Source organism: Muntiacus reevesi, chromosome 8 (assembly GCF_963930625.1).
Source record: "Muntiacus reevesi chromosome 8, mMunRee1.1, whole genome shotgun sequence".
NCBI lineage: Eukaryota > Metazoa > Chordata > Mammalia > Artiodactyla > Cervidae > Muntiacus > Muntiacus reevesi.
The window spans coordinates 21,360,383-21,386,527 of NC_089256.1; the positions used below are offsets into that span (position 1 = coordinate 21,360,383).

The window sequence follows — 26,145 nt, forward strand, 5'->3', positions numbered from 1 at the left end:
TTCTGATAGCTGTGGACATGGGAGGCAAGAACACACAGGAGTGGGACCAGATTAGAATCTGAGCTGCCCCCTCAGCAGGTCCAGAGATGAGCAAAGTGTTGGAGGGCATCCTAGGGAGCTGAGGTGGACGGTGACTCCAAGCGAGGGAAAGGACTCTGACGCAGTGACTCAAGAAAAACGTTTATTATTCTTATATTTTCACTTGTTCTGTAGATTTTTTTGATTTTTTCTCCCTTTTCTCCCCCCTCTGTTGGAGTTGTCGATTTTACCGGCACTATGGAATCTAATTAAACTTTTGAGCTTTTTTTTTCTCAGTCGCATTTTTTATTGTTGTTTTAAATCTCTGCCTCTATGTTGGGCCTTTGCAGTTCTGTGGAGTTTTCTTTCTTTTTTTTTTCTCTTTTCTCTTTTTTTAATTAAAAAAAATTTTTTTTTTTTACAATGAAATGCTATGGATTTATTTCACATTTTCAAGGCTATTTAATAACATGGAAGACAACGTAATATTAAGTGAAACAGTGTTAAGTCAAACTGTACTGAATGCTTCTCCCAGTGACATCATGTTACGTTGAAGGATATACAACTCAAACAACCACTTCCTCTGCTCCAAGAATGCCCGTCTCTGCTCTAAGCCACCCTCCATCCTTGCCTCTGGAGCCTTTCTCTTTCTAAGCTACTCCCTACTTCTGCCTTTCCTTGTTACTGGGTCTCTCCAGTGTAATTATTTCTCTCCAGATCAGTCCCAGAGACAAAAACACTTTTATAAGTTGTTTGAGAAGATTTTAAGAAATTATAAAAGTGTTTTTAATTTAAAAATTTTTAAACTTACTATTATTTTCTCTACATTTATACCTTTGTTTGCCTTTCTTACTGTTCTTTTCCCCTTGCAGTTAATCTTTAATGTATATAAATCTTCTTCATCTACCTCGATTTAACATTGTGTATCTATTATTGCTATCTTTTATTTCTTTCCTTTCGTCTCAACATGTTTGTTACTTTTGTTTTCATTGCTTTATTTCCCACTTGGCACCTTGCTTTAGTTTTGTTTTCTAGTTTGTGCTTTAGTTAGTTTTGTTCTTAACTGGTAAATATTATTTTTTATTTCTTTGTTCACCAGGTCAATTCACTGTACTTTATTTTCATTGAACTATTTTGACTTTGCTCATGGGTGTATATGTATATGTGTATATGTCATTATTTTAATTATTATTTGCCAATTTTCTAGCTGCCATTTGTCTGGGTTTCATCTTTGGTTTCTCATTTTTGGATATTTGTTTTAATCTCACTTAATGCCATAACAGACCACTTGTGGAATCTTTGTTCCTGAAAAGAGATCAAGCCCTGAGCCTTTGGAGTGGGAGTACTGACTCTAGGACCCTAGACTACCAGAGAACTAACTTTGCTGTTGCTGCTGCTGCTGCTGCTAAGTCGCTTCAGTCGTGTCCACCTCTGTGCGACCCCATAGACGGCAGCCCACCAGGCTCCCCCATCCCTGGGATTCTCCAGGCAAGAACACTGGGGTGGGTTGCCATTTCCTTCTCCAATGCATGAAGGTGAAAAGTGAAAGTGAAGTCGCTCAATCGTGTCCAACTCTTTGCGACCCCATGGACTGCAGCCTACAGGCTCCTCCGTCCATAGGATTTTTCCAGGCAAGAGTACTGGAGTGGGGTGCCATTGCCTTCTCCGGAGAACTAACTCTAGGGAGTATCAAATACTGAGAACTCACACAAAGGAAACCAGTTGAATACAAGACCTGGCACCACCCAAGCACGAGTAGCACCCTGTGCAGGATGCCTCATCTAAACAAAACAAAAATACAAACCCAATCATCAACAGACAGGATTACCACCTAATTCAACCTTCCCCATTAGAGAAAAAAACAAACAAACAAACAAAAACTCAGCACAAATCTCACCCTGAAAGAAGCTTACACAAAACACTGGACAAACTTTAGGAGGTCAGAAACCATAAGGAAGAAAGACTTCAACCTTGAAGCCTGGGAAAAGGAGACCTCAAACACAGTAAGTTCAAAAAATAATAATAATGAAAAGGCAGAGAAATACTACACAAATGAAGGAACAAACCAGAAACACAGAAGTACAAATAAATGAAGAGGAAATAGGCAAACTACCTGAAAAATAATTGAGAATAATGATAGTAAAGATGATCAAAAACCTTGAAAACAAGATGGAGAAAATGCAAGAATCAATTAACAAAGACCTGGAATAATTAAAAAATAAACATAAAGAGACAAACAACACAATTACTGAAATTAAAAATACTGTAGAAGGAATCAATAGCAGAATATCTGAAGCAGAAGAGTGAATCAGTGAGCTGGAAGATAAAATGCTGGAAATAATTTCTGAAGAGAAGAATAAAGTAAAAAGAATGAAAAGAGCTGAGGATAAGCCTCAAAGACCTCTGGGAAAGTATCAAATGCACCAACATGTGAATTATAGGAGTCCGAGAAGAAAAAGAGAAAAAGAAAGGGTATGAGAAAATTTTTGAAGAGATTATACTTGAAAATTTCCCCAACATGGAAAAGGAAGTGGTCAATCAAGTCCAAGAGACACAAAGAGTCCCATACAGGATAAACCCAAGGAGAAACATGCCAAGACACATATTAATCAAGTTAACAAAGACTAAGCACAAAGAAAGAATATTAAAAGCAGTGAGGGAGAAGCAGCAAGTAACATATAAGGGAAACCCCATACACTTAACAGTTGATCTTTCAGCAGAAACTCCTCAGGCCAGAAGGGAATGGCAGGATATATTTAAAGTACTGAAAGGGAAAAATCTACAACCAAGATTACTGTACCTGGTCAGGATCTCATTTAAAATTGATGGAGAAATAAAAAGCTTTTCAGACAAGCAAAAGCAAAGAGAATTTAGCACCATCAAACCAGCTTTACAACAAATGTTAAAAGGACTTATATAGTCAAGAAGTACAAGAAAAGAAAAAAGATCTACAAAATCAACCCCAAACAATTAAGGAAATGGCAATAGGAACATATATATCAGTAATTACTTTAAATGTAAATGGATTAAATGCTCCAACCAAAAGACACAGACTGGCTGAATGGATACAAAAACAAAATTCATATATATGCTGTCTACAAGAAACCCACTTCAGACTTAAAAAATGCTTATAGACTAGAAGTGAAAGGATGGGAAAATATATTCCATGCAAATGGGAAGCAAAAGAAAGCTAGAGTAGCAATCTTCATATCAGACAACATAGACCTTAAAATAAAGAGGATTACAAGAGATAAGGAAAGACACTACATAATGATCAAGGGATCAATCCAAGAGGAAGACATAAGAATTATAAATATCTATGCACCCAACATAGGAGCACCTCAATACATAAGACAAACACTAACAGATGTAAAAGGAGAAATTGACGATAACACAATAATAGTAGACTTTAACACCCCACTCACATGAATGGACAGATCATCAAAACAGAAAATTAATAAGGAAACAAAAGTCTTAAATGATACATTAGATGAGATGGATCTCATTGATGTCTTCAGGATATTCCATCCAAATGCAGAAGAATGCACCTTCTTCTCAAGTGCACATGGAAAATTCTCCAGGATAGACTACATCTTGGGTCACAAATCAAACCTCAGTAAATTTAAGAAAATTGAAATAATTTCAAGCATTTTTTCTGACCACAATGCTATGAGACTAGATATCGATTACAAGAAAAAAGCTGTAAGACACACAAACACATGGAGATTAAACAACATGTTTCTAAATAACCAACAGGTTACTGAAGAAATCAAAAGAGAAATCAAAAAGTTTCTAGAAACAAATGACAGTGAAAACACGACAGCTCAAAACCTATGGGATGCAGCGAAAACAGTCCTAAGAGGGAAGTTTATAGAAATACAACCCTACCTCAAAAACAAGAAAAGCATCAAATAGACAACCTAACTTTACACCTAAAACAACTGGAAAAAGAACAAGAACAACAACAAAAACAAACAAACAAACAAACAAAAAAACCCACCGAAAATAGTAGAAGGAAAGAAATAAAAAATTCCAAGCAGAAATAAATGAAAAGGAAATGAAAGAAACAGTAGTGAAGATTAATAAAACTAAAAGCTGGTTCTTTGAGAAGATAAACAAAATTGACAAACCTTTAGCCAGACTCATCAAGAAAAAAGAGAGAAGAATCAGATCAACAAAATTAGAAATGAAAAAGGAGAGATTACAACAGACAATGCAGAAACACAAAGGATTTTAAGAGACTATTATGAACAACTATATGGCAATAAAATGCATAACCTGAAAGAAATGGACAGATTCTTAGAAAAGCTGAATCTTCCAAGACTGAACCAGGAAGAGATAGAAATTATGAACAACCCAATTATAAGCAATGGAATTGAAGCTGTGATCAAAAATCTCCCCAAAAAACAAATACCCAGGACCAGATGGCTTCACAGGAGAATTCTTCTTCTCAGAGAAGAGCTAATACCTATCCTTCTAAAACTCTTTCAAAAATTGCAGAGGAAGGGACACTTCCAAACTCATTCTACAAACCCACCATCACCCTGATACCAAAACCGGACAAAAACAACACACAAAAAGAAAACTACAAGCCAATATTGCTGATGAACTTAAATGCAAAAATCCGCAGAAAAATTTTAGCGAACAGAATTCAGGAACACATTAGAAAGCTCTTATACCATGATCAAGTTGGGTTTAGCTCAGGAATGCAAGGATTCTTCAATATATGCAAATCAATCAGTATGATATGCCACATTAACTAACTGAAAGCTAAAAATCATATGGTAATCTCAAGAGATGCAGAAAAAGCCTTTGACAAAATTCAGCACCCATTTATAATTAAAACTCTTCAAAAAATGGGCCTATAAGGAACCTACCTCGACATAGTAAAGGCCATGTATAATGGCCAATAGCAAACAGCAAATATTATTGGCCAACAGCAAATATTATTCTCAATGGTGAAAAACTGAAATCATTCCCCCTAAGAGTGGAAACAAGACAAGGGTGTCCATTTTCACCACTATTATTCAACATAGTTGTGAAAGTCCTAGCTATAGCAATCAGAGAAGAAAAGGAAATAAAAGGAATCTGGATCAGAAAAGAAGTAAAGCTCTCACTGTTTGCAGATGACATGATACTATACATAGAAAACCCTAAAAATAATATCAGAAAATTGCTAGAGCTAATCAGTGAATTTAGCAAAGTTGCAAGATACAAAATCAATACACAGAAATCATTTTCATTTCTGTATACTAACAATGAAAAATCAGAAAGAGAAATTAAGGAATCAATCCCATTCACCACTGCAACAAAAAAAATTAAATATCTAGGAATGAACTTACTTAAGGAGATAAAAGAACTGTACACAGAAATTTATAAGACACTAATGAAAGAAATCAAAGATGACATAAACAGATGGAGAGAGATAATCCATGTTCCTGGGTAGGAAGAATCAATATTGTAAAAATGACTATACTACCAAATGCAATCTACAGATTCAATGTGATCCCTGTCCAATTACCAATGGCATTTTTCACAGAATTAGAACAAAAAATTTCACAATTCATATGGAAACACAAAAGACCCCAAATAGTCAAAGCAGTCTTCTTGAGAAAGAAGAATGGAGCTGGGGGAATCATCCTTCCTGACTTCAGATTATACTACAAAGCTACAGTCATCAAGACAGTATGGTACTGGCACAAAAACAGAACTATAGACAAGTGGAACAAGACAGAAAGCCCAGAAATAAATTCATGCATCTATGGGTAGCTTATTTTTGACAAAGGAGGTAAGAATATACAATGGAGCAAAGACAGCCTCTTCAATAAATGCTGCTGGAAAAACTGGACAGCTCCATGTAAAAGAATGAAATTAGAACACTTCCTAACACCATACACAAAGATAAACTCAAAATGTATTAAAGACCTAAATGTAAGACCAGAAACTATAAAGCTCTCAAAGGAAAACATAGGAAGAACACTCAATGTCATAAATCAAAGCAAGATCCTCTATGACCCACCTCCTAAAGTAATGGAAATAAAAACAAAGTAAACAAGCAGGACCTGATTAAACTTAAAAGCTTTTGCACAGCAAAAGAAACTTTAAGCAAGGTGAAGAGACAGCCTCAGAATGGGAGAAAATAGTAGCAAATGAAACAACTGACAAAGGATTAATTTCAAAAATACACAAGCAGTTCATATGACTCAATGCCAGAAAAAAAAAAAAAAAAACAATCAAAAAGTGGGAAAAAGACCTAAACAGACATTTCTCCAAAGAAGACATACAGATGGCTAACAAACACATGAAAAGATGCTCAATATCACTCACTATTAGAGAAATACAAATCAAAACTACACCAAGATATCACCTCACACAGATCAGAATGGCCATCATCAAAAAGTCTACAAACAGTAAATGCTGGAGAGGGTGTGGAGAAAAGGGAACACTCTTACACTGTTGGTGGGAATGTAAACTGATACACCCACTATGGAATATGGTATAGAGATTCCTTAAAAAACTAGGAACAAAACCACCATATGACCCAAGAATCCCAGTCCTAGGCATATACCCTTAGGAAACCAAAATTGAAAAAGACACTTGTATCCCATTGTTCATTGAAGCACTATTTACAATAGCTAGAACATGGAAGCCACCTAGATGCCCATTGACAGATGAATGGACAAAGAAGTTATGGTACATATACACCATGGAATATTCAGTTTCAGTTCAGTCGCTCGGTTGTGTCTGACTCTTTTCAACCCTATGAACCACAGCACACCAGGCCTACCTCCAACTCCTGGAGTTTACCCAAACTCATGTCCATTGAATCGGTGATACCATCCAACAATCTCATCCTCTGTCATCCCCTTCTCCTCTCACTATCAATCTTTCCCAGCATCAGAGTCTTTTCCAGTGAGTCAGCTGTTTGCATCAGGTGGCCAAAGTACTGGAGTTTCAGCTTCAACATCAGTCCTTCCAATGAACACCCAGGACTGATCTCCTTTAGGATGGACTGGTTGGATCTCCTTGCAGTCCAAGGGACTCTCAAGAGTTTTCTCCAACACCACAGTTCAAAAGCATCAATTCTTCTGGGCTCAGCCTTTTTTATAGTCCAACTCTCACATCCATGCATGACTACTGGAAAAACCATAGCTTTGACTAGACGGACCTTTGTTGGCAAAGTAATGTCTCTGCTTTTTAATATGCTGTCTAGGTTGGTCATAACTTTCTTTCCAAGGAGTAAGCGTCTCTTAATTTCATGGCTGCAGTCACCATCTGCAGTGATTTTGAAGCCCAAAAAATAAAGTCTGTCACTGTTTCCACTGTTTCCCCATCTACTTGCCATGAAGTGATGGTACCAGAGGCCATGACCTGAATGTTGAGCTTTAAGCCAACTTTTTCACTCTCCTCTTTCACTTTCATCAAAAGGCTCTTTCGTTCTTCTTCATTTTCTGCCATAAGGGTGGTGTCATCTGCATATCTGAGATTACTGATATTTCTCCCGTCAATCTTGATTCCAGCCTGTGCTTCATCCAGCCCAGCGTTTCTCATGATGTACTCTGCATAAAAGTTAAATAAGCAGGGTGACAATATACAGCCTTGATGGACTCCTTTTCCTATTTGGAACCAGTCTGTTGTTCCATGTCCAGTTCTAACTGTTGCTTCCTGTCCTGCATACAGATTTCTCAAGATGCACATCAGGTGATCTGGTATTCCCATCTCTTTCAGAATTTTCCAATTTATTGTGAACCACAGAGTCAAGGCTTTGGCATAGTCAATAAAGCCAAAATGGATGTTTTTCTGGAATGCTCCTGCTTTTTCAACATCCAGCAGATGTTGGAAATTTGGTCTTTGGTTCCTCTGCTTTTCCTAAAACCAGCTTGAACAACTGGAAGTTTGTGGTTCATGTATTGCTGAAGCCTGGCTTGGAGAATTTTGAGCATTACTTTATTAGCGTGTGAGATGAGTGCAGTTGTGAGGTAGTTTGAGCATTCTTTGGGATTATCTTTCTTTGGAATTGGAAGGAAAACTGATCTTTTCCAGTCCTGTGGCCACTGCTGAGTTTTCCAAATTTGCTGACATATTGAGTGCAGCACTTTCACAGCATCATCCTTTAGGATTTGAAATAGCTCAACTGGAATTCCATCACCTCCACTAGCTCTGTTTGTAGTGATGCTTCCTAAGGCCCACTTGGCTTCACATTCCAGGATGTCTGGCTCTAGGTGAGTGATCACACCATCTTGATTATCTGGGTCGTGAAGATCTTTTTTGTATAGTTCTTCTGTGTAGTCTTGCCACCTCTTCTTAATATCTTCTGCTTCTGTTAGGTCCATACCATTTCTGTCCTTTATTGAGCCCGTCTTTGCATGAAATGTTCCCTTGGTATCTCTAATTTTCTTGGAGATCCCTAGTCTTTCTCATTCTACTGTTTTCCTCTATTTCTTTGCATTGACCACTGAGGAAGGCTTTCTTATCTGTCCTTGCTATTCTTTGGAATTCTGCATTCAGATGGGTATATCTTTCCTTTTCTCCTTTGCTTTTCACTTCTCTTCTTTTCACAGCTATTTGTAAGCCCTCTTCAGACAACCATTTTGCTTTTTTGCATTTCTTTTTCTTGGGGATGGTCTTGATCCCTGTCTCCTGTACAGTGTCACGAACCTCTGTCCATAGTTCATCAGGAACTCTGTCTATCAGATCTAGTCCCTTAAATCTATTTCTCATTTCCACTGTATAAGGGATTTGATTAAGATCATACCTGAATGGTCTGGTGGTTTCCCCCTATTTTCTTCTAATTAAGTCTGAATTTGGCAATAAGGAGTTCATGATCTGAGCCACAGTCAGCTCCCGGTCTTGTTTTTGCTGACTGTATACAGCTTCTCCATCTTTGGCTGCAAAGAATATAATCAATCTGATTTTGGTGTTGACCATCTTGTGTGTTACTCAGAACGGATATTACTCAGTCATAAAAAGGAACACATTTGAGTCAGTTCTGATGAGGTGGATGAACCTAGAACCTATTATACAGAGTGAAGTGAGTCAGAAAGAGAAAGTTAAATATCATATTCTAACACATATATACAGAATCTAGAAGAATGGTACTGAAGAACTTATATACAGGGCAGCAACAGAGAACCAGACATACAGAGTAGACTTATGGACGTGGGGAGAGGGGAGGAGAGGCTGAGATGTATGGAAATAGTAACTTGGAAATTTACATTACTATATGTGAAATAGATAGCTAATGGGGATTTGTTGCATGGCTCAAGAAACTGAAACAAGGGCTCTGTCTCAATCTAGGGGGGTGGGATGGGGAGGGAGATGGGGGGAAGGTTCAAAAGGTAGGGGATGTATGGATACCTATGGCTGATTCATGGTGAGGTTTGACAGAAAACAACAAAATTCTGTAAAGCAATTATCCTTCAATAAAAAAAAAAAAGAACCATTGGTATAAATGGAGAGAACAGAGTTTGCCAATGTCCATGGTAATACTTTCAACAGTATGTGAACCGTTGTTCCAGATGTTCAAGCCGGTTTTAGAAAAAGCAGAGGAACCAGAGATCAAATTGCCAACATCTGCTGAATTATCAAAAAAGCAAGAGAGTTCCAGAACAACATCTATTTCTGCTTTACTGACTATGCCAAAGCTTTTGACTGTGTGGATCACAACAAGCTGTGGAAAATTCTGAGATGGAATACCAGACCACCTGACCTGCCTCTTGAGAAACCTGTATACAGGTCAGGAAGCAACAGTTAGAACAGGACATGGAACAACAGACTGGTTCCAAATAGGAAAAGGAGTACATCAAGGCTGTATGCTGTCACCCTGCTTATTTAACTTACATGCAGAGTACATCATGAGAAACACTGGACTGGAAGAAGCACAGGCTGGAATCAAGATTGCCAGGAGAAATATCAGTAATCTCAGATATGCAGATGACACCACCCTTATTGGCAGAAAGTGAAGGACTAAAGAGCCTCTTGATGAAAGTGAAAGAGGAGAGTGAAAAAGTTGGCTTAAAGCTCAACATTCAGAAAACTAAGATCATGGCATCTGGTCATGGCAAATAGATGGGGAAACAGTGGAAACAGTGACAGACTTTATTTTTTGGGCTCCAAAATCACTGCAGATGGTGACTGTAGCCATGAAATTAAAAGATGCTTACTCCTTGGAAGAAAAGCTATGACCAACCTAGACAGCATATTAAAAAACAGAGACATTACTTTGCCAAAAAGGTCTGTTTAGTCAGAGTTATGGTTTTTCCAGTAGTCGTGTATGGATGTGAGAGTTGGACCATAAAGAAGGCCGAGCCTAGAAGAATTGATGCTTTTGAACTGTGGTGTTGGAGAAAACTCTTGAGAGTCCCTTGGACTGCAAGGAGATCCAACCAGTCCATCCTAAAGGAGATCAGTCCTGGGTGTTCATTGGGAGGACTGATGCTGAGGCTGAAACTCCAATACTTTGGCCACCTGATGCAAAGAACTAACTCACTGGAAAAGACCCTGTTGCTGGGAAAAATTGAAGGCAGGAGGAGAAGGGGATGACAAATGGTTGGATGGCATCACCTCTCAATAGACATGAGTTTGAGTAAACTCCAGGAGTTGGTGATGGACAGGGAGGCTTGGTGTGCTTCAGTCCATGGGGTTGCAAAGAGTCGGACATGACTGAGCGACTGAACTGAACTGAACTGATGGTCATGCTGTATGGTAATTGTGTGAGCCCCTTGGACTGCAAGGAGCCCAAACCAATCAATTCTAAAGGAAATCATTCCTGACTGTTCATTGGAAGGACTGATGCTAATGCTGACGCTGAAGCTCCAATACTTTGTCCATCTGATAGGAAGAACTAACTCACTGGAAAAGACTGATGCTGGGAAAGATTGAAGACAGGAGGAGAAGGGGACGACAGAGGATGAGATAGTTGAATGGCATCACCGACTCGATGAACATGAGTTTGAGCAAGCTCCGGGAGTTGGTGATGGACAGGGAGACCTGGCATGCTGCAGTCCATGGGCTTGCAAAGTGTCAGAGTGGACACAACTGAGCAACTGAACTGAACCTAACTAATTGATATAATTTCAGAGATGATGGCCTAATGAACGGAATTGTCAGTGAGATAGGTTAAGTTGAAAACTCAGCAGGATCCCTTGGAAAGGAAGAGGTAGGATGACCTGGGAGGACTGGGGACAGGGGGTCAGGTTGCTTATCTAGAATCACATCATCAGAAGAAGGTTAGTCAAGCTCAGACCCCAGAGCCTGGGAGCTACCCTGCTCTATAGCGCCTGACGCCTTCTCCAGACCATGACGTAGGAGTATATTGTCCTACCTGGTACATACCACCTCACTTAAGGATTGACTTCATGTGACTCCCTCTGAGGTAGTTACCATTATTATTGCTATGATACTGACAAGAAAACAGAGTCACAGAGAGGTGAGCGGTTCAATCACCTGCCCCTCATCACACAGCTGTTAGTGACAGAGCCAGGATTCCACCCTGGTAAATATAGGATCTGCTGAGTGAACCACCTTGAATCCAGTAGTCTAAAGGAACCACTAAATCTTTCTATGAATGTGTAGCACCCAAAGATAGCTTGCCTGCTTCCAACAATATTCTAGATGTTTTTCAGAATTCAATGCAGAGTAAAGCAGGGTAAGCAGAAATAAAAACAAATTAAATGGAACAGGAATAAATGCGACCAGATGCTGAGACACTTGCTTGTGGCTTTAGCATTGTATTTTCTCGTTACTGACTCCTGGAACAGATAGTTCAGGTTGTAGAGACCTCGTTGTCTCATATAGAAAAGATGCAGGTTTATGTAGAATGACAAGTGTTTTGTTGGTTTTGGGTGTTTTTGTTTTTTTTGTTTGTTTGTTTGTTTGTTTTTTGGCATTTCCTTCATCCCTGGGTCGGGAAGATCCCCTAGAGAAGGAAATGGCAACCCACTCCGGTACTCTTGCCTGGAAAATTCCATGGATGGAGGAGTCTGGTAGGCTACAGTCCATGGGGTCGCAACAAAGAGTCGGACACGACTGAGCAACTTCACTTCATCCCTACAAATGTCATGGTCTGGGTGCCTACAGGCACTCCTGCCCCGGGAACAGCCCTTCCAGCTGTCAGCAGAGCTCCCTGCTCACTCACATCCCCACCTCTGATCAGCAAGATTATACCACATCCTCCTTGTTTTCCTGTTTTATCTGCTGTCTTGCCCCAGTAGGTCACCTCTCTTTCTACTGTACCACACAATTTCTGTTCTCTTTCCTTGGGCTTCCCTTCTGACTCAGATGATGAAGAATCTACCTGCAATGCAGGAGACCTGAGTTTGACCCCTGAGTTGGGAAGATCCCCTGGAGAAGGGAACTTGCCCCTTGGGAGTTTAGCTGTCTTCTACTGTATCACACAATTCCTGTCCTCTTTCCTTAGCATTGTTCTGACTAAGTCACTATACTGTCATCATGGTTTGAGCAAAATTCAGCCTTTACAAGATTATGACTGTGAGCATAAAATTCAGAGAGCTTTACTTGATTGGAATATTTTACCAAGTGAGAACCCAACCTCTGGCGAACGAGGATACTTCCAGCTGGAAGGTGGTTAGGAGGTGTGGCTCCCAGTGCTCACGACTGGGTTTATAAAGCTTGAATGAATAAGTGCCTTGTCTTCTAGTGTGATTTATTACTAGAAACTTACATGTCTTTGCATTGTATGAGCTGACTTGTTCATAACTGCAAGGTCATGCTGACATGAAGAAAGTGTAGGTTTTGTTTAAGGTCAGAGTGAGCATTTGGGGGCTGTCAGGACACTTTTAAGTTTTGGTTATGTGGCTGTGAGGATCCATCTCAGGAATATATTCAAACTCTAGCCTCTAGTTTGGTTTTTACTAATAGGATGAAGCAAAGGTTCTTCATGACTGAAGCATGTTGTGTACAATAATTGCATTTTGTTTGTGGTTGGCTCCCTTGGTTTTCCATGAACTTAACATCAATTTAATCTCTAAATTTCCTCCAGTTAAAATAAATCTCTCACATCAGGTATTTGCCAATGTCACCTTGTGAAGCTTCTGTTCCGCTCCAATCAGCCAGGTTGTCCTGAAGCCACTGTGTGTCTGTCGTCCGGGGACCCCTCTCTAACACCACTCTGGATGACCTCTGTCTCCTTCTCTGCCATTGGAGCCCTGTTTCCTGGATATAGTACCTTCCACTTTCTTAGTTTTCACCCTTGTTTTGCTAGAGCACACCTTCCAGTAACATCCTGAGAAAAGGGTACAAGGGGAGGTAATGTTTTTTAAAGATTCTTCATGTTTAAAGTGTATTCATTCCCACTCACAATCAACTGATAGTTTGGCTGAGTATAGACTTATGGATTACTGCATACTTAGTACAATGTTACTATATAAATGGGCTTCCCTGGTAGCTCAGCTGGAAGAATCCACCTGCAATGCAGGAGACACCTGTTTGATTCTGAGGTCGGGAGGATCCCCTGGAGAAGGGGTAGGCTACCCACTCTAGTATTCATAAGCTTCCCTGGTGGCTCAGATGGTAAAGAGTCTGCCTGCAGTGCAGGAGACCTGGGTTCAATCCCTGGGTTGGGAAGAGCTCCTGGAGGAGGGCATGGCAACCCACTCCAGTATTCTTGCCTGGAGAATCCCATGGACAGAGGAGCCTTGCGGGCTACAGTCCGTGGGGTTGCAGAGTCGGACATGACTAAGCACAGCACAGCACTGTATAAATAGCATCCACTTTGAATTTTGTTAAGTCATTGCCTGGAATTAAGCAACTGTCCCTCCAGCAACATTTGAGTGAGGTGACTGTGAGAACGCACTTCTCAGATTTCTAGTGGCAGGAAGTTCATTGAAGAAGAGCTCCAGCTGCTGCATTCTGAAATCCGAAGCAGGTTTGCTGGAGGCCAGGCTTCCCCTGGCTGCTCCCAGCCAGTGACTGAGGACTGTTACAGAAAAAAAAAATGTTCATGACACTTTGTGAAAATGGCCAGGCAGACTTTATTCAAGGGGGTGATGGCAGCAGGTGTGGGGACGACTGCCATGAGATCCTCCAGTGAAGGTGAGAGATAGGATTCAACTCCAGATACATCATGGGCAAGAAGTGACAGCCAAGAAGCAGTGTGGAGACCATGGATTGAAGACTACCAAGAGGAAGCACTGGAGGCTAGGGTATTCTGGCTAAACAGGCTAACAAGATTCTTGTTAAAGGCGGCCAGGGTGATCAGACATCACCTGGAGGCTAGGAGGATAAGCAAACTGATTTTATATGGGTGATGATCAGATATCAAATGATATCAGATATCATTTAACCACACCTTTAAACTGACTTAGCAGAATTCCTGCTAAAATTGGGCAATGTGAAGATAAACACCAAGAAGTTTATCCAAAAGTCAAGCCTAGTTTTTAAACTAGACTTCAGAGCAGGGCTTCCTCGGTGGCTCAGTAGTAAAGAATCCACCTGGCAATGCAGGAGTTGTTCAGTCACTCAGTCGTGTCCAATTCTTTGTGACCCCATGAACTGCAGCATTGCAGGAGACACAGGTTCAAATCCCTGATCCAGGAGGACCCCACATGCTGAAGAGCAACTAACTCCAAATTGATCCTGTGCTGTAGAGCCTAGGAGCCACAACAACTGAAGTCTGAGCTTCCTAGAACCCATGCTCCAGAGCAAGAGAAGCCACTGCAATGAAAAGCCCACACACTGAAACTAGCGAGTAGCTTCCACTCGCCACAACTAGAGAAAAGCAACTAAGACCCAGCGCAGCCAAAAATTAAATAAATAAATAAATAAAATTATTTTAAAAATTTGAAAAAAGCTTGGAGGGCTTGAGTAGAGTTTGGTCAAAGAGATAATAACCCTTGTCAGAACCTAGAAGCAGGAAGCTCCATTCCTGGGAAACACAAGCTCAGCTGAAGGCCAAGTTGAGGTCTCAGATGTCCAGTGGCCTTGCTGAAACCTCCTGAGACAGCGCAGCAGCCTGGGACATGTCCACCCCAGCTTTTCCTCCCCTTAGAGTCAGGCTTGAGTTGGGGTCTGCCCACCATCCCTGTTAACCCCACACCTGTCATCTTCTCTCATAGGTATTTTCCCAATAAAAATTCTTGGCATTTAGCTCTGTTTCCCTATCCACTTCTCAGAGGATTCAGATGAACACAGTGAGAATGATTAGCTTCCTCATAGTCTGTCCAACAAAGCATGTTGACCAATATTTTGACTTTTTTCCATTCCAAGAGAACGTTCATCTCAGATCAGTGTTTTACTCTCATCATTCTTGCTGTGAGTGAACCCAAGTGAATCCAGGGTATTTTCATGCTAAAAACAGCTAGCTGTATGTCAGCTCTCCCCCTCTATGTTTATGATCTGTGCTTGGTTGAATCCACTGACATGGATCTGGCAGATAACGAGAGTCAGTTATGCAACTTGAGCACTTGGATTTGGGTATCCATGGCAAATCTTGGAACCAACTCTTTGCAGATACTGAGGGAGGATGATATGTCCTGTGAACTGTTCATATCTCTTGCCCATTTTATTCCTATCATTGGCTTCTAAAATTGATTTCTTTATGTATTAAGGTAGTTAGCCCTTTTGTGTTGTAAAACTGTCCTCCATACTTTGCTTTTTGTTTTTTAGACACCTTTTTTAAACATGCTTATCCATGAGTTCCTTGGTGGCTCAGATGGTAAAGAATCCACCTGCAATGCAGGAGAGCTGGGTCTGGACCCTGGGTTGGGAAGATCCCCTGGAGGAGGGAATGGCAAGCCCCTCCAGTATTCTTGCCTGGAGAATTCCTATGGACAGAGGAGCCTTGTGGGCTACAGTTCATGGGGTCACAGAGTCAGGCATGACTGAGTGACTAAGTGCAGCACAACATGATTTAGTTTGGGCTTCCCAGGTGGCCCAGTGGTAAAGAATCCTCCTGCCAGTGCAGGAGCCACGAGAGACATGGGTTCAATCCCTGGGTCAGGAAGATCCTCTGGAGCAGGAAATGGCAACCCACTCCAGCATTCTTGCCTGGGAAATCCCATGGACAGAGGAGTCCATGGGGTCACAAAGAATTGGACATGACTGAATGACTAAGCATGTCCATGCTTTAGTTAATATAGGACCTTTAACAAAGCAAATACACCCCATATAGTGAAAGCAAAAGTTTAAATATTTGAAAAGCAATGAAAACAACCCAAGTATGAAAGCATCACACACACACACACAAAAACCCAAATATATCTCACATGTTAATAAGTGGCCTATAAACTGCCAAGAAGGTGATTCTTAGGTTGAATCACAACACAAAAATCCCAAATTATGCTGTATATTAAAAACATGTACATACAAAAAGAATTGAGATCACAGGGCAAACCACTACCCTGAAAACTGGAAAGACAGGCAGATTCATAGAATCACAGCTTACCTGGAGCAGAGAGCTCAGCTGGAGCTAGCATTAGGTAGGAACCCTTAAAGGTGAAATGACTAACTGCTAGAGATTGAGCTTGGACAAGCTTGAGAGATTAACTCTTGGAAGCCAAGCCTTGGAGGAGCTCCTCGGCCTTCCTGAGTTTTTCCTCCAAGAACCCTATCAGGCTTTCAGAGTGAAGATCAAAGAAAAAAAAAAATCCCCTTGAGGTTCTGGCAGTAGGAGTGGAAAAGTGCTGTGGTGTGCTATGCTAAGTAGCTCGGTAGTGTCTGACTCTTTGCAACCCCATGGACTGTAGCCCGCCAGGCTCCTCTGTCCATGGGGATTCTCCAGGCAAGAGTACTGAAGTGGGTTCCCATTTCCCACTCCAGGGGATCTTCCTATCCCAGGAATCAAACTCAGGTCTCCCGCATTGCAGACCAATTCTTTACCACCTGGGGCTTCCCCGATAGCTCCATTGGTAAAGAATCTGCCTGCAATGCAGGAGACTCTGGTTCAATTCCTGGGTCCAGAAGGTCTGCTGGAGAAGTGATAGGCTACCCACTCCAGTATTCTTGGGCTTCCCTTGTGACTCAGCTGGTAAAGAATCCACCTGCTATGCAGGAGACCTGCATTCGATCCCTGGGTTGGGAAGATCCCCTGGAGAAGGGGAAAGGCTACCCACTCCAGTATTCTGGCCTGGAGAATTCTATGGATTGTATAGTCCGTGGGGTCACAAAGAGTCGGACATGACTGAGTGACTTTCACTTTCACTTCTTTACCAACTGGGCCACCAGGGAAGTCAAAGAATACTGGAGGGAATCCCTTCTCCAGGAGATCTTCCCCAACCCAGGAATCGAACCTAGGTCTCCTGCATTGCAGGTGTATTCTTTACCAGCTGAGCCAGTGGTAAAATAACCCTTTTGAAATACGTTCACAGTGTTCTGTTCTCCTTAACAATGGCCTGCCTTCAAGGGAAGTGGTTTTACCAGAGTCTAACCAATGTAGATTTTAACAAAGGCTAACCTGGGTTGGGGAGGGAAATACCCAACTCCAGGCCCCTCTGGCCTTTCTGTCTCACGGGAGGAGTGGAAGAAAAAATAAGGTCACTTGTGAAGGCCACAACCCAGGGGCCCAGGCTCACTGAGAGGCTGAGATCTAGTCGCTTGAGTAGAGAACACATCCTCATCCAGCATCTCATTACCACATAATAGGGCTCCTATAAAATAACAAAGGATTAAAGCGGAGAAGAACTGAAAGTCTCAAACCCAGTGTCAAAGAGTCTGTTGTTGTTCAGTCCCTAAGGCAAGTCTGACTCTTTGTGACCCCATGGACTGCAACACACCAGGCTTCTCTGTCTTTCACAATCTCCTGGAGCTTGCTCAAATTCATGTCCATTGAGTCAGTGATGCTATCTAACCATCTCACCCTCTGTCGCCTCCTTCTCTTCCTGCCCTCAATCTTTCCCAGCATCAGGGTCTAAAGAGCCTATGGGGATACTCAAGAAGGCAGGGAGAAATGTTAGCCTCTGACACTTACGGCTGTAGCAGAGAGTAAACACAACCCAACTCCTTGCCAGATGAACATAAAGTTCATGTTAAACACCAAGTTATCTATGTTTGCCTTTCAGCAAAAATAGCAATGCTTATTCAAAGTAAAAACAACAACAATTTAAAGAGACATAAAAAGCATCAGTAGCTTACCCAAATATAGCAGAGATTTTGGAATTAACACAAAAGAAATATTAAAACAACTATGGTTAATAGTCTTTTAACCATAATAATTTTTCTTAGTAATATACTAAGAGCTGTAATGGAAAAAGTGGACAGAATGCAAGAACAAATGAGTAATGTAAGCAGAGACATGGAAATCCCAAGAAAGAATCAAAAGGATAAGGTGGAAATGAAGAACACTTTGATGGGCTCATTAGTGGACTAGACACATCCAAGGAAAGAATCAGTGAGCTTAAGAATATGTCAATAATACTGGGAAAATTCCCCAAACTGGGAAAAGGGGAAGGAAAAGAAAAAAAAAAGAAAAATTTGGAAAAACAAAAAAGAACATCCAACAACTGTGGGACAGCTTCAAAAGGTAAAATATATGTAATAACAATACCAGAAAAAGGAAAAGAGAAAGAAATATTTGAAGTAATACTGCTGAGAACTTTTCAAAATTAGACACAGACACCAAGCCACAGGTTCAGGAAGCTCAAAGAGTTCCAAGTAGGATAAATACCCTAAAATGTACACCTAAGTAAACTGTATTCAAACTAGAGAAGATTGAAGACAAAAAGAAAATCTTGAAACTAGCCAGGGGAGGTGGGAATAGCCAGAAAACAAAAAACACCTTACCTGGTGTTACCTTACCAGGATAAGAATTACATCAGACTTTTCTTCAGAAATCATGCAAGCAAGCAAAAGCCATGCAAGCAAGAAGAAATTGGAGTGAAATTTAAAGCAAAGTGAGCATACCATTTTAATTCCCTAACAATGTATAAGAGTTACAGTTTAGCCACTATGTTCACCAGTGCTTGGTATGGTCAGTCCTTCTACTTTAGACATGCTAATAGATGCACAGAATGTGGTTTAAATTTGCATTTCTCTAATTGCTAATAATGTTGAGCATCTTTTCATGTGTTTATTTGTTGTAAGTGCATTTTATTTTGTGAAATACCTTTTCAAATCAGCTCATTTTTAACTGGGTTGTTTTATTATTAATTTCAAGGTTTCTTTATATATTTTGTATCCAGGCTCTTTATTAAATATAAGATTTGCATACAGATTTTCCTATTTTGTGTCTTGTGTTCTTCTCCTAGCTGTCTTTATCAAAGCCCAGAGAGTCTTAATTCTAATGAAATCTAATTTACCAGTTTTTTTCCTTCTACAGAACATGTTTTTCATGGCATATCTAAAAACTTTCTGTCTAACCCAAGGTCACAAATTTTTTCTCCAAAGAACTCCAAATTTTCTTTTAAACTTCTGGAATTTTGATAGTTTTAGGTTTTTACTTTATATAAGATGATATGTCCATTTTGAATGTTTTTTGAAAATGATGTGAAATATGAATCATAATCATTTAAAAACCTGGCTAACTAATTGTTCTACCACCGTGTGTTCATCACACTGTCTTTCTCTACTGAATCCTCTATGGAAACTCTAGTTCCATATGAGTTTTTGAGTCAACTTATAAATGTCTATACAAAAAACCAACTGGCTTTTTTAAAAATTGAGATTGCATTGGATCTCTAGATAATTTGGGGGAAATTGACAACTTGGTAATATTGAGTCTTTTACTCAGCTCCATTTATTTAAATCTAATTTGTCTCAGTAATGGTTTGTAGTATTCAGTGTATGCATCTTACAGACCTTTTGCTGTTTTTAATCTCTAAACATCTCACACTTTTATGCTATTGTGCATAATTTTTTAATTAAAACCTAAAAATAAGTTTAAAATTTTAACTTCCAATTGCTTGTTGCTAGTATATAAAAGAAGTTGATTTGCATTGCTGTATAATATTGAATTGCATAAATATAGTACAATTTATTTATTCATTCTCCTATTGAATGACATTTGGGTCATTTCTACTCTGGAGTTGTGATGAATCACAGTGCTATAAATAATTCTGTTCATACTTTTGCTGCATATATACATATATTTTGGTTGAGTATTAGGGGTGGGGCATAAACACCCTTAGTTTCAATGACTAAGACTCATAAAACTAAATGACAGTTAATATTACAGATAAAGTTTGTTACAGCAAAAGACACAAAGCAAAAGCTACTGAATGGTTTGCTGGTGGAGAATTTTCTAAATTTATGTCTCTTTCAAATATCTTTATTTCATCTTCATTGCTAAAAGATTTTTTTTTTCTGTGGTGAGTTGGCTATTATTTTTCTTTCAACCCATTCAAGAGACTGTTCCATTGTCTTCTGGCTTCTATTGAAGCTTGAGAGGTCAACCAACAATCTAAAGTTGATAATGTGAAAGTAACTGTCTTTTTTTTCCCTGTCTGATTGCCTTAAAGACTTTTCCCCTTGTCTGTGGTTTTCAGTACTTGCACCTTCTTTGTCCATTGTTTTTGTTGCTTTATCTTGTTTGGAATTTATTTGGCTTCTTAAATATGTGCCTATTGAAGTCCTTCATCACATTTAATAAATTCTTCATCATTGACTCTTCTGCCCCATTCACTTTCTCCCATACTTCTGAGACTTTTGATGAAACATATGCCAGACTTGATTACCACGTTCTCTGTAGAATACACTCCATTTATTGTTTTCCATCTTTGTATCTTTGCCCTTCATTGTGCACAGGGCTGTTTTCAGTTCCCTAATTCTCTTTTCTACTGAATATAATCTGCCATTGATTATTAATTTTAAATATTCTATTTTCAGAACTTTATTTTTCTAATCTATCTTTCTTTTGTGGTTCCCAGTTCTGAAATCTTCAGTCTTATCTATCATCTTCTTGAACATATTAAGTATGGTTGTTTGAAAGTCTGTTTGATAAACCTACTATTTGGGGTCCATGAGTCCTTATCACCAGTTTTTTTTTTTTTTTTTTTTTGGTTGTGGTGGTTCTTTATGTTGACGTCTCTCTTTACGTGCAGAATGCCAGACAGCGCGTTTGGTAAATTGCTTTACTTTGGGTTATGTTGTTGTTGTTTATTTTGTCTTTTATTGAGGCATTAGTGGTATTATCTTCTTCTACTGAGGATTTTTTGTTTGTTTCTGTCAGGGATGCAGAACCTTTAGCAGAACAGAATGATCTAATATATGTTAAGGATTGAGATTTATTTTTCTGAGCCACCCATTGGAGTTAAAACTGCACCACAGCCATGCAAGTTCTTTTTTTTTTTTTTTCTGATTCACTTTCACTTTTAGGATTCAATTCTTTTTGACCCCAACCCAAACAAATGTGGAAGGTTTATCAGGGCCCTCCTAGGTCAGCCCTGGCTTCCAGCCTTTGTCCTCTTTGCCTCAGATGGTTGTCAGAAATGCTACTCATCTTTTGTACTTTCTCTGAAATCAGCAAATGCTGCTAGTATTAAAGTGACTTTAAATGCTGGTCTCACCACTTTGAAACTTAGCCTTCTCAAAAATCTTGGCCTAAGAATGCTTTAATACTTATTAGGTAATCTAGCATATTGTAGCAGATCTTTTTTTTTTTTTTTTAAAGTTTTATTTTTAAAAATTTCCCTATGAGAGAATAGGCTTATTACACACTTTTTCTTTCTTCAGATTGTTATAGGATATTCTCTAAAACTGCCCCCTAAAAGCTCCCTCTCTGCAAAAGGACTTAGTTTGGAAGATCCACGGGGACTTTGGGTGAGCATGTCAAGAACAGAATATTCCAGGGCCATATTTATTGTTCTAAAGCATCGAAACTGGAGGACAGCTTTCAAATTCTTTTTATGAAGCTATCCTATCATTGATTCTAAAACTTGACAGAGGATGCATGCACACATACAGATGGACACACACACACACAATTCTCAAGGCCTTCGGTAATGCTTCCCATTTCCAGGAAAGTCAGTTTTCTCCCTGGTTTTAAGGCATAATCCCCTTGAAGCTGGGCATTTCATAGTCTCCAATTTAAAAGTAAAAATTAAGTGAGGTAGTGAAAGGAATTTATTAAGGAGATAAACAGGGTTACTTTTTGTGGTTGGATAAAAGGATTCTTTGTTGCTCAGTCGTTCAGTCATGTTCGACTCTTTGTGACCCCATGGACTGCAACACGCCAAGCTTCCCGGGCATCAGCAAAAGCTCTGAGCGGTGAGGGGAACAGGATGAAGAGAAGCTGACACCAGAGTTGGATCAGACCCAGTTCTTTTCATCCACCTCTTGTACCTCATTTTTTCCAGCCCGCCAGGCTGAATGTGTCAGTCATGTTTGCCAGCCCCTTCTCTTATGCATCTCACATCCCATCCATTGTCGAAGCCCAGCAAGTATACATCTTCAGTATCTCTCTACTTTGCCATCTCCTTTCTCTTCCCATTTCTCATCTCCTTGTTCATGGTCTAGTAAATTTTTATCAGACTACGCAAGTACCCAGGTAGAGTATGTGTGTGTGTGTCTCCAGACTTTCTGGCTCCTAATGAATTCTGTTGGTGATTGTTCTCCATATTTATATAGTTGGAAAATGAATGCCCTCCCATGAGGAGGTTAACACTTCAGTGAGACAGTGTTTGCAGAAAGGCTGTGCTAAGCAAACACTGGCGTTTCTCTCCCTGGCTGTTTGTGTAGATTATGAGACTATATGCAATTCCCAAGTTCCCTGAGGGATTCCATCTACAGACATGGGTGTGGGGATGGATATGCATACAACAAGTGTAGGGATGACTTTCAAGGGACCTGGGCCAAAGCCAGAGTGTATCTACAAGGAAATGATAAGTGACAAAGGATAAACAGTAATTCTGCCAAGAGAAGATCTTATAGAGCAGGGAGGGCTGCTCACTGCTCAGCGAGAAAGGAGTTCTGCGATTGATGCTTATTTACATTTCAGGCTCATAGGAGAAAAGACTGGGAATGTTGCAAGAGGAATAAACATTGCCATTGTCAACTGTAAGTTATTAAATGGTGTCTTTAAAACACCTCTAAAAGCTTTGTGTTTGGGTATTCTGTGGTACCGTGGGTTTCTTTATTTTTGCACACGGTTTAGTCTAGGTTTATATTTTAATGCATTTAAGAGTATATATTTAACTATTTTTACAATGCCTCACTTTATAAGTTTGTGATTCTTCCCCCCCAAAAAATGAAATCAGATATAAATTTACTAAGTTTTATTGGTGTATAATTGCAGTGTTGTGTTAGTCTCTGCTATACGATATAATGAATCAGCTATGTGTGTATACGTATCCTCTCCCTCTTGGGTTTTGCTCCCCCCATCCCACCCTTCTAGGTCACAGCACCAAGCTGAGCTTCCTGTGCTTTATGGCGGGGTCCCACTAGCTATGTATTTTACATATGGTATTGTATATATGTCCTAAATTTCCAACAACAGATGAATGGATAAAGACGGTGTGGTACAGCCACTGAAAGGAACAAAATAGGGTCATTGGTACAGACGTGTGGGCCTGGAGTTTGTCATACAGAGTGCAGTCGGTCAGAAAGAGAAAAACAAGTATCCTGTATTCGCGCCTATCTGTGGAATCTAAAACGACTTTAAGAAAACAAAAAAAGGACCTGCAGAAGTCAGGGCTAAACCAGGGCCAGCAGACCCGAGAACACGGACAGCCTGGGGGTGGGCCTCGTGTTTGCTCTGCTTCCTGGTGGCCGAGCAGAGGGTGACACCAGTTCCTATCTTGTCTGACGAAAGGACCTCAGAGGAGCACGGCCTGACCTCCTCTGAGGGCTGGAAAAGAACACCTGTCACTTTTGCCACTGGGACCCCCGACAGTAAGGATGGTAGCAAGTTTGGGGAAGGGGCTTCCAGGGGTGTCTGTCCCTGTGAGCAAGGTGAGCACAGACTCCTGTGACCCCAGGCTGTAGGAACCTCAGGAATGTGTGCCAGCTCTGATAATCAGGCAGGAAAATACATAGAGGGAGTAGAAAGGGCTGAGGGCAGGTCTCTTCTCAGGAGGAGGCAGGTGCGCTGGGCAAGAGCATGGATGAGAGTCTAACTGGAAGCAGGCAAGAGGGAGGCTCCGGGCAGATGAAGAGCACTGCCTTCCTGACCAACATCATCGGGGGCCCCTCCAGGGAAGGCGGGCCTTTCCTTTAGGTGGGACCAGGCATCATGCTTCCTGGAAGACAGGGAGAAGGAACACACCATTTTCAGAACTTTGGTTTTGTTCTTCAGTGGCTCACTTGTGTCCAGCTCTTTTTTACCTCATGGACTGTAACCCTCCAGGCTCCTCTGTCCATGGAATTCTCCAGGTAAAAATTCTGGAGCAGGTTGCCATTTCCTCACCTGTGGGATCTTCCAGACCCAGGCATTGAACCGGTATCACCTTCACTGGCAGGCAGGTTCTTTACCCCTGAGCCACCAGGGAAGCCCATTTTCAGAACCACAGTACCACACATGCACCCTGAATCTCCATGAACCTTCTTTTCAAAAACTGTTTCTTTCATTTCCAGATGTGACTGGGAAAGTGATAGCAACACAGTATTTCGATATGTACGAAGGTGGTAAGAAAACTCTTTTCCTCTTAAACTTAAATGAGTTATATCAAATTAAAATGAATTAAGATCAAAAACCCACAATCAAAAATGTCAAATGTTCTTATTTTGTCTACCAAGAAAGCTGCCAGAAGTGCGCATGAATACTCTAGAGTGGTCTGACGCAGTCCTTGTGGTCTCTAAGTGAGTGTGTACATTTAAGTTGGAAGGCATGATCTAGAGAGTATCTCTTCTCTGCTCACACTTGTCCTGGAACTTTGATTCTGCTCCTTCATCAGATAAAGGGAAAGAGAAAACATCTCTTTTTGTCTTACACCAGAATAACATGCTCAGTATCCAGTCCTGAATGTCATCATATATATCGTTGTCTTCCCTGTGATGGGCTTGTTGGTCTGCACGATCCTGGAGACCACGTGCCCATCCTCCTCCAATGATCCCTCCATTCTGGGCTCTGAATCTCCACTGCAGTTATTTTTATTTAACCCTGAGAATTAACAGAAACAAGCCTTTGTAAAGATAATGGAGAGGAACAATTAAGAAGCTATCCCCAATGCCCTGGGGAATGCTGTGTTTTCCCTCTGTCATTAAACTTGATCGTAACTATAGATGACAAGTTCCAATGGTAAATAACGGGGTTTGATCTGAGTCTTTGTTTTCTCCCTGTAAGAAAAAGAGGGGTCTGTCAGCAAAGACTTAACCTGTCCGGGTCAGGCGTGTATGTCTCCCATTGCTCTTCAGTGTCCTGGGGCCACTCAGCTCTAAGACGGTCACACCAGATCTGGTGCTTTCTCAGTGATTGTAGAGAAAAGCCCACCTGTTCTGTGAAATCATTGCTGGTTGGTTTGAGAGTCAAACTCACAAGAGTCTTTATGATCTGATTGTGCTGCCCACCTCATGTGGCCAGAGCGTGGAACCCAGGTCATTTACTATGAGGGCACTAGAAGATCAGGTGCATGGTGGAGAGACAGCTCTAGAATCAGAGGATTCAGAACACAGAGCACAGAGTTGAGAGCAGAACAACCTCTAGGGTCACAGCCTCAGCTGATGGAGGAGGTCCTAAATCAATGTACATTGACCCGGCAGATAACTCTGGACCGATGACAAACTTTATTCAGAGTGCTCCCTTGAAGTCCCTGCTCTTCATGGTAACCCACGATGACGGCAGCAGCAGGTGAGTGTACAGTTATATCGCAGCAGGGGCCAGAGTCAGAGATGCCAGCTGAGGGCAGAGTGCCAGCTCTGCCAGGGTCCCTCAGGACACCCTTTGGGAGAGAAAAGAGCTCCAAGGAACAGGAGGCTTCTTCAAGGAGAAGGAATGGGCAGCCACGATGAACAGATTGCATTTCCAGAAAAATGATGAGCTGGTGGAGCACATGAATCTTAGAAATAAGAACTATTTCCAGGTAGCAAGACAAATTCCTCACTGACAGTAAATAAGATAGCAAAGCTAACCCTTGGCCAGAGAGCTAAACGCAGAGTGGGACGTACACACACACACACACACACACACACACACACACACATGCACTCATCTGCAGTGCTTTTATGAGAGAGAACGTGACCTGGCTCAGAGCTTCTCCAGATGTGCTCTTCTAAGTAAACATGTGTTTCTTCACTGTACAACTT

At 40.7% G+C, this 26,145-nt stretch overlaps 1 protein-coding gene across 1 annotated transcript in view; it reads left to right on the forward strand.

The window, feature by feature from the left end:
- Positions 1-26,145, forward strand: part of FAM3B (FAM3 metabolism regulating signaling molecule B) — a 60,895-nt gene that overhangs the window by 29,904 nt on the left and 4,846 nt on the right. Inside the window, exons 4-6 of the mRNA XM_065943266.1 lie at positions 22,904-22,962; positions 24,478-24,528; positions 25,603-25,690. Of these exons, the coding sequence (XP_065799338.1) occupies positions 22,904-22,962; positions 24,478-24,528; positions 25,603-25,690 (198 nt within the window). The remainder of the gene's footprint in view (positions 1-22,903; positions 22,963-24,477; positions 24,529-25,602; positions 25,691-26,145) is intronic.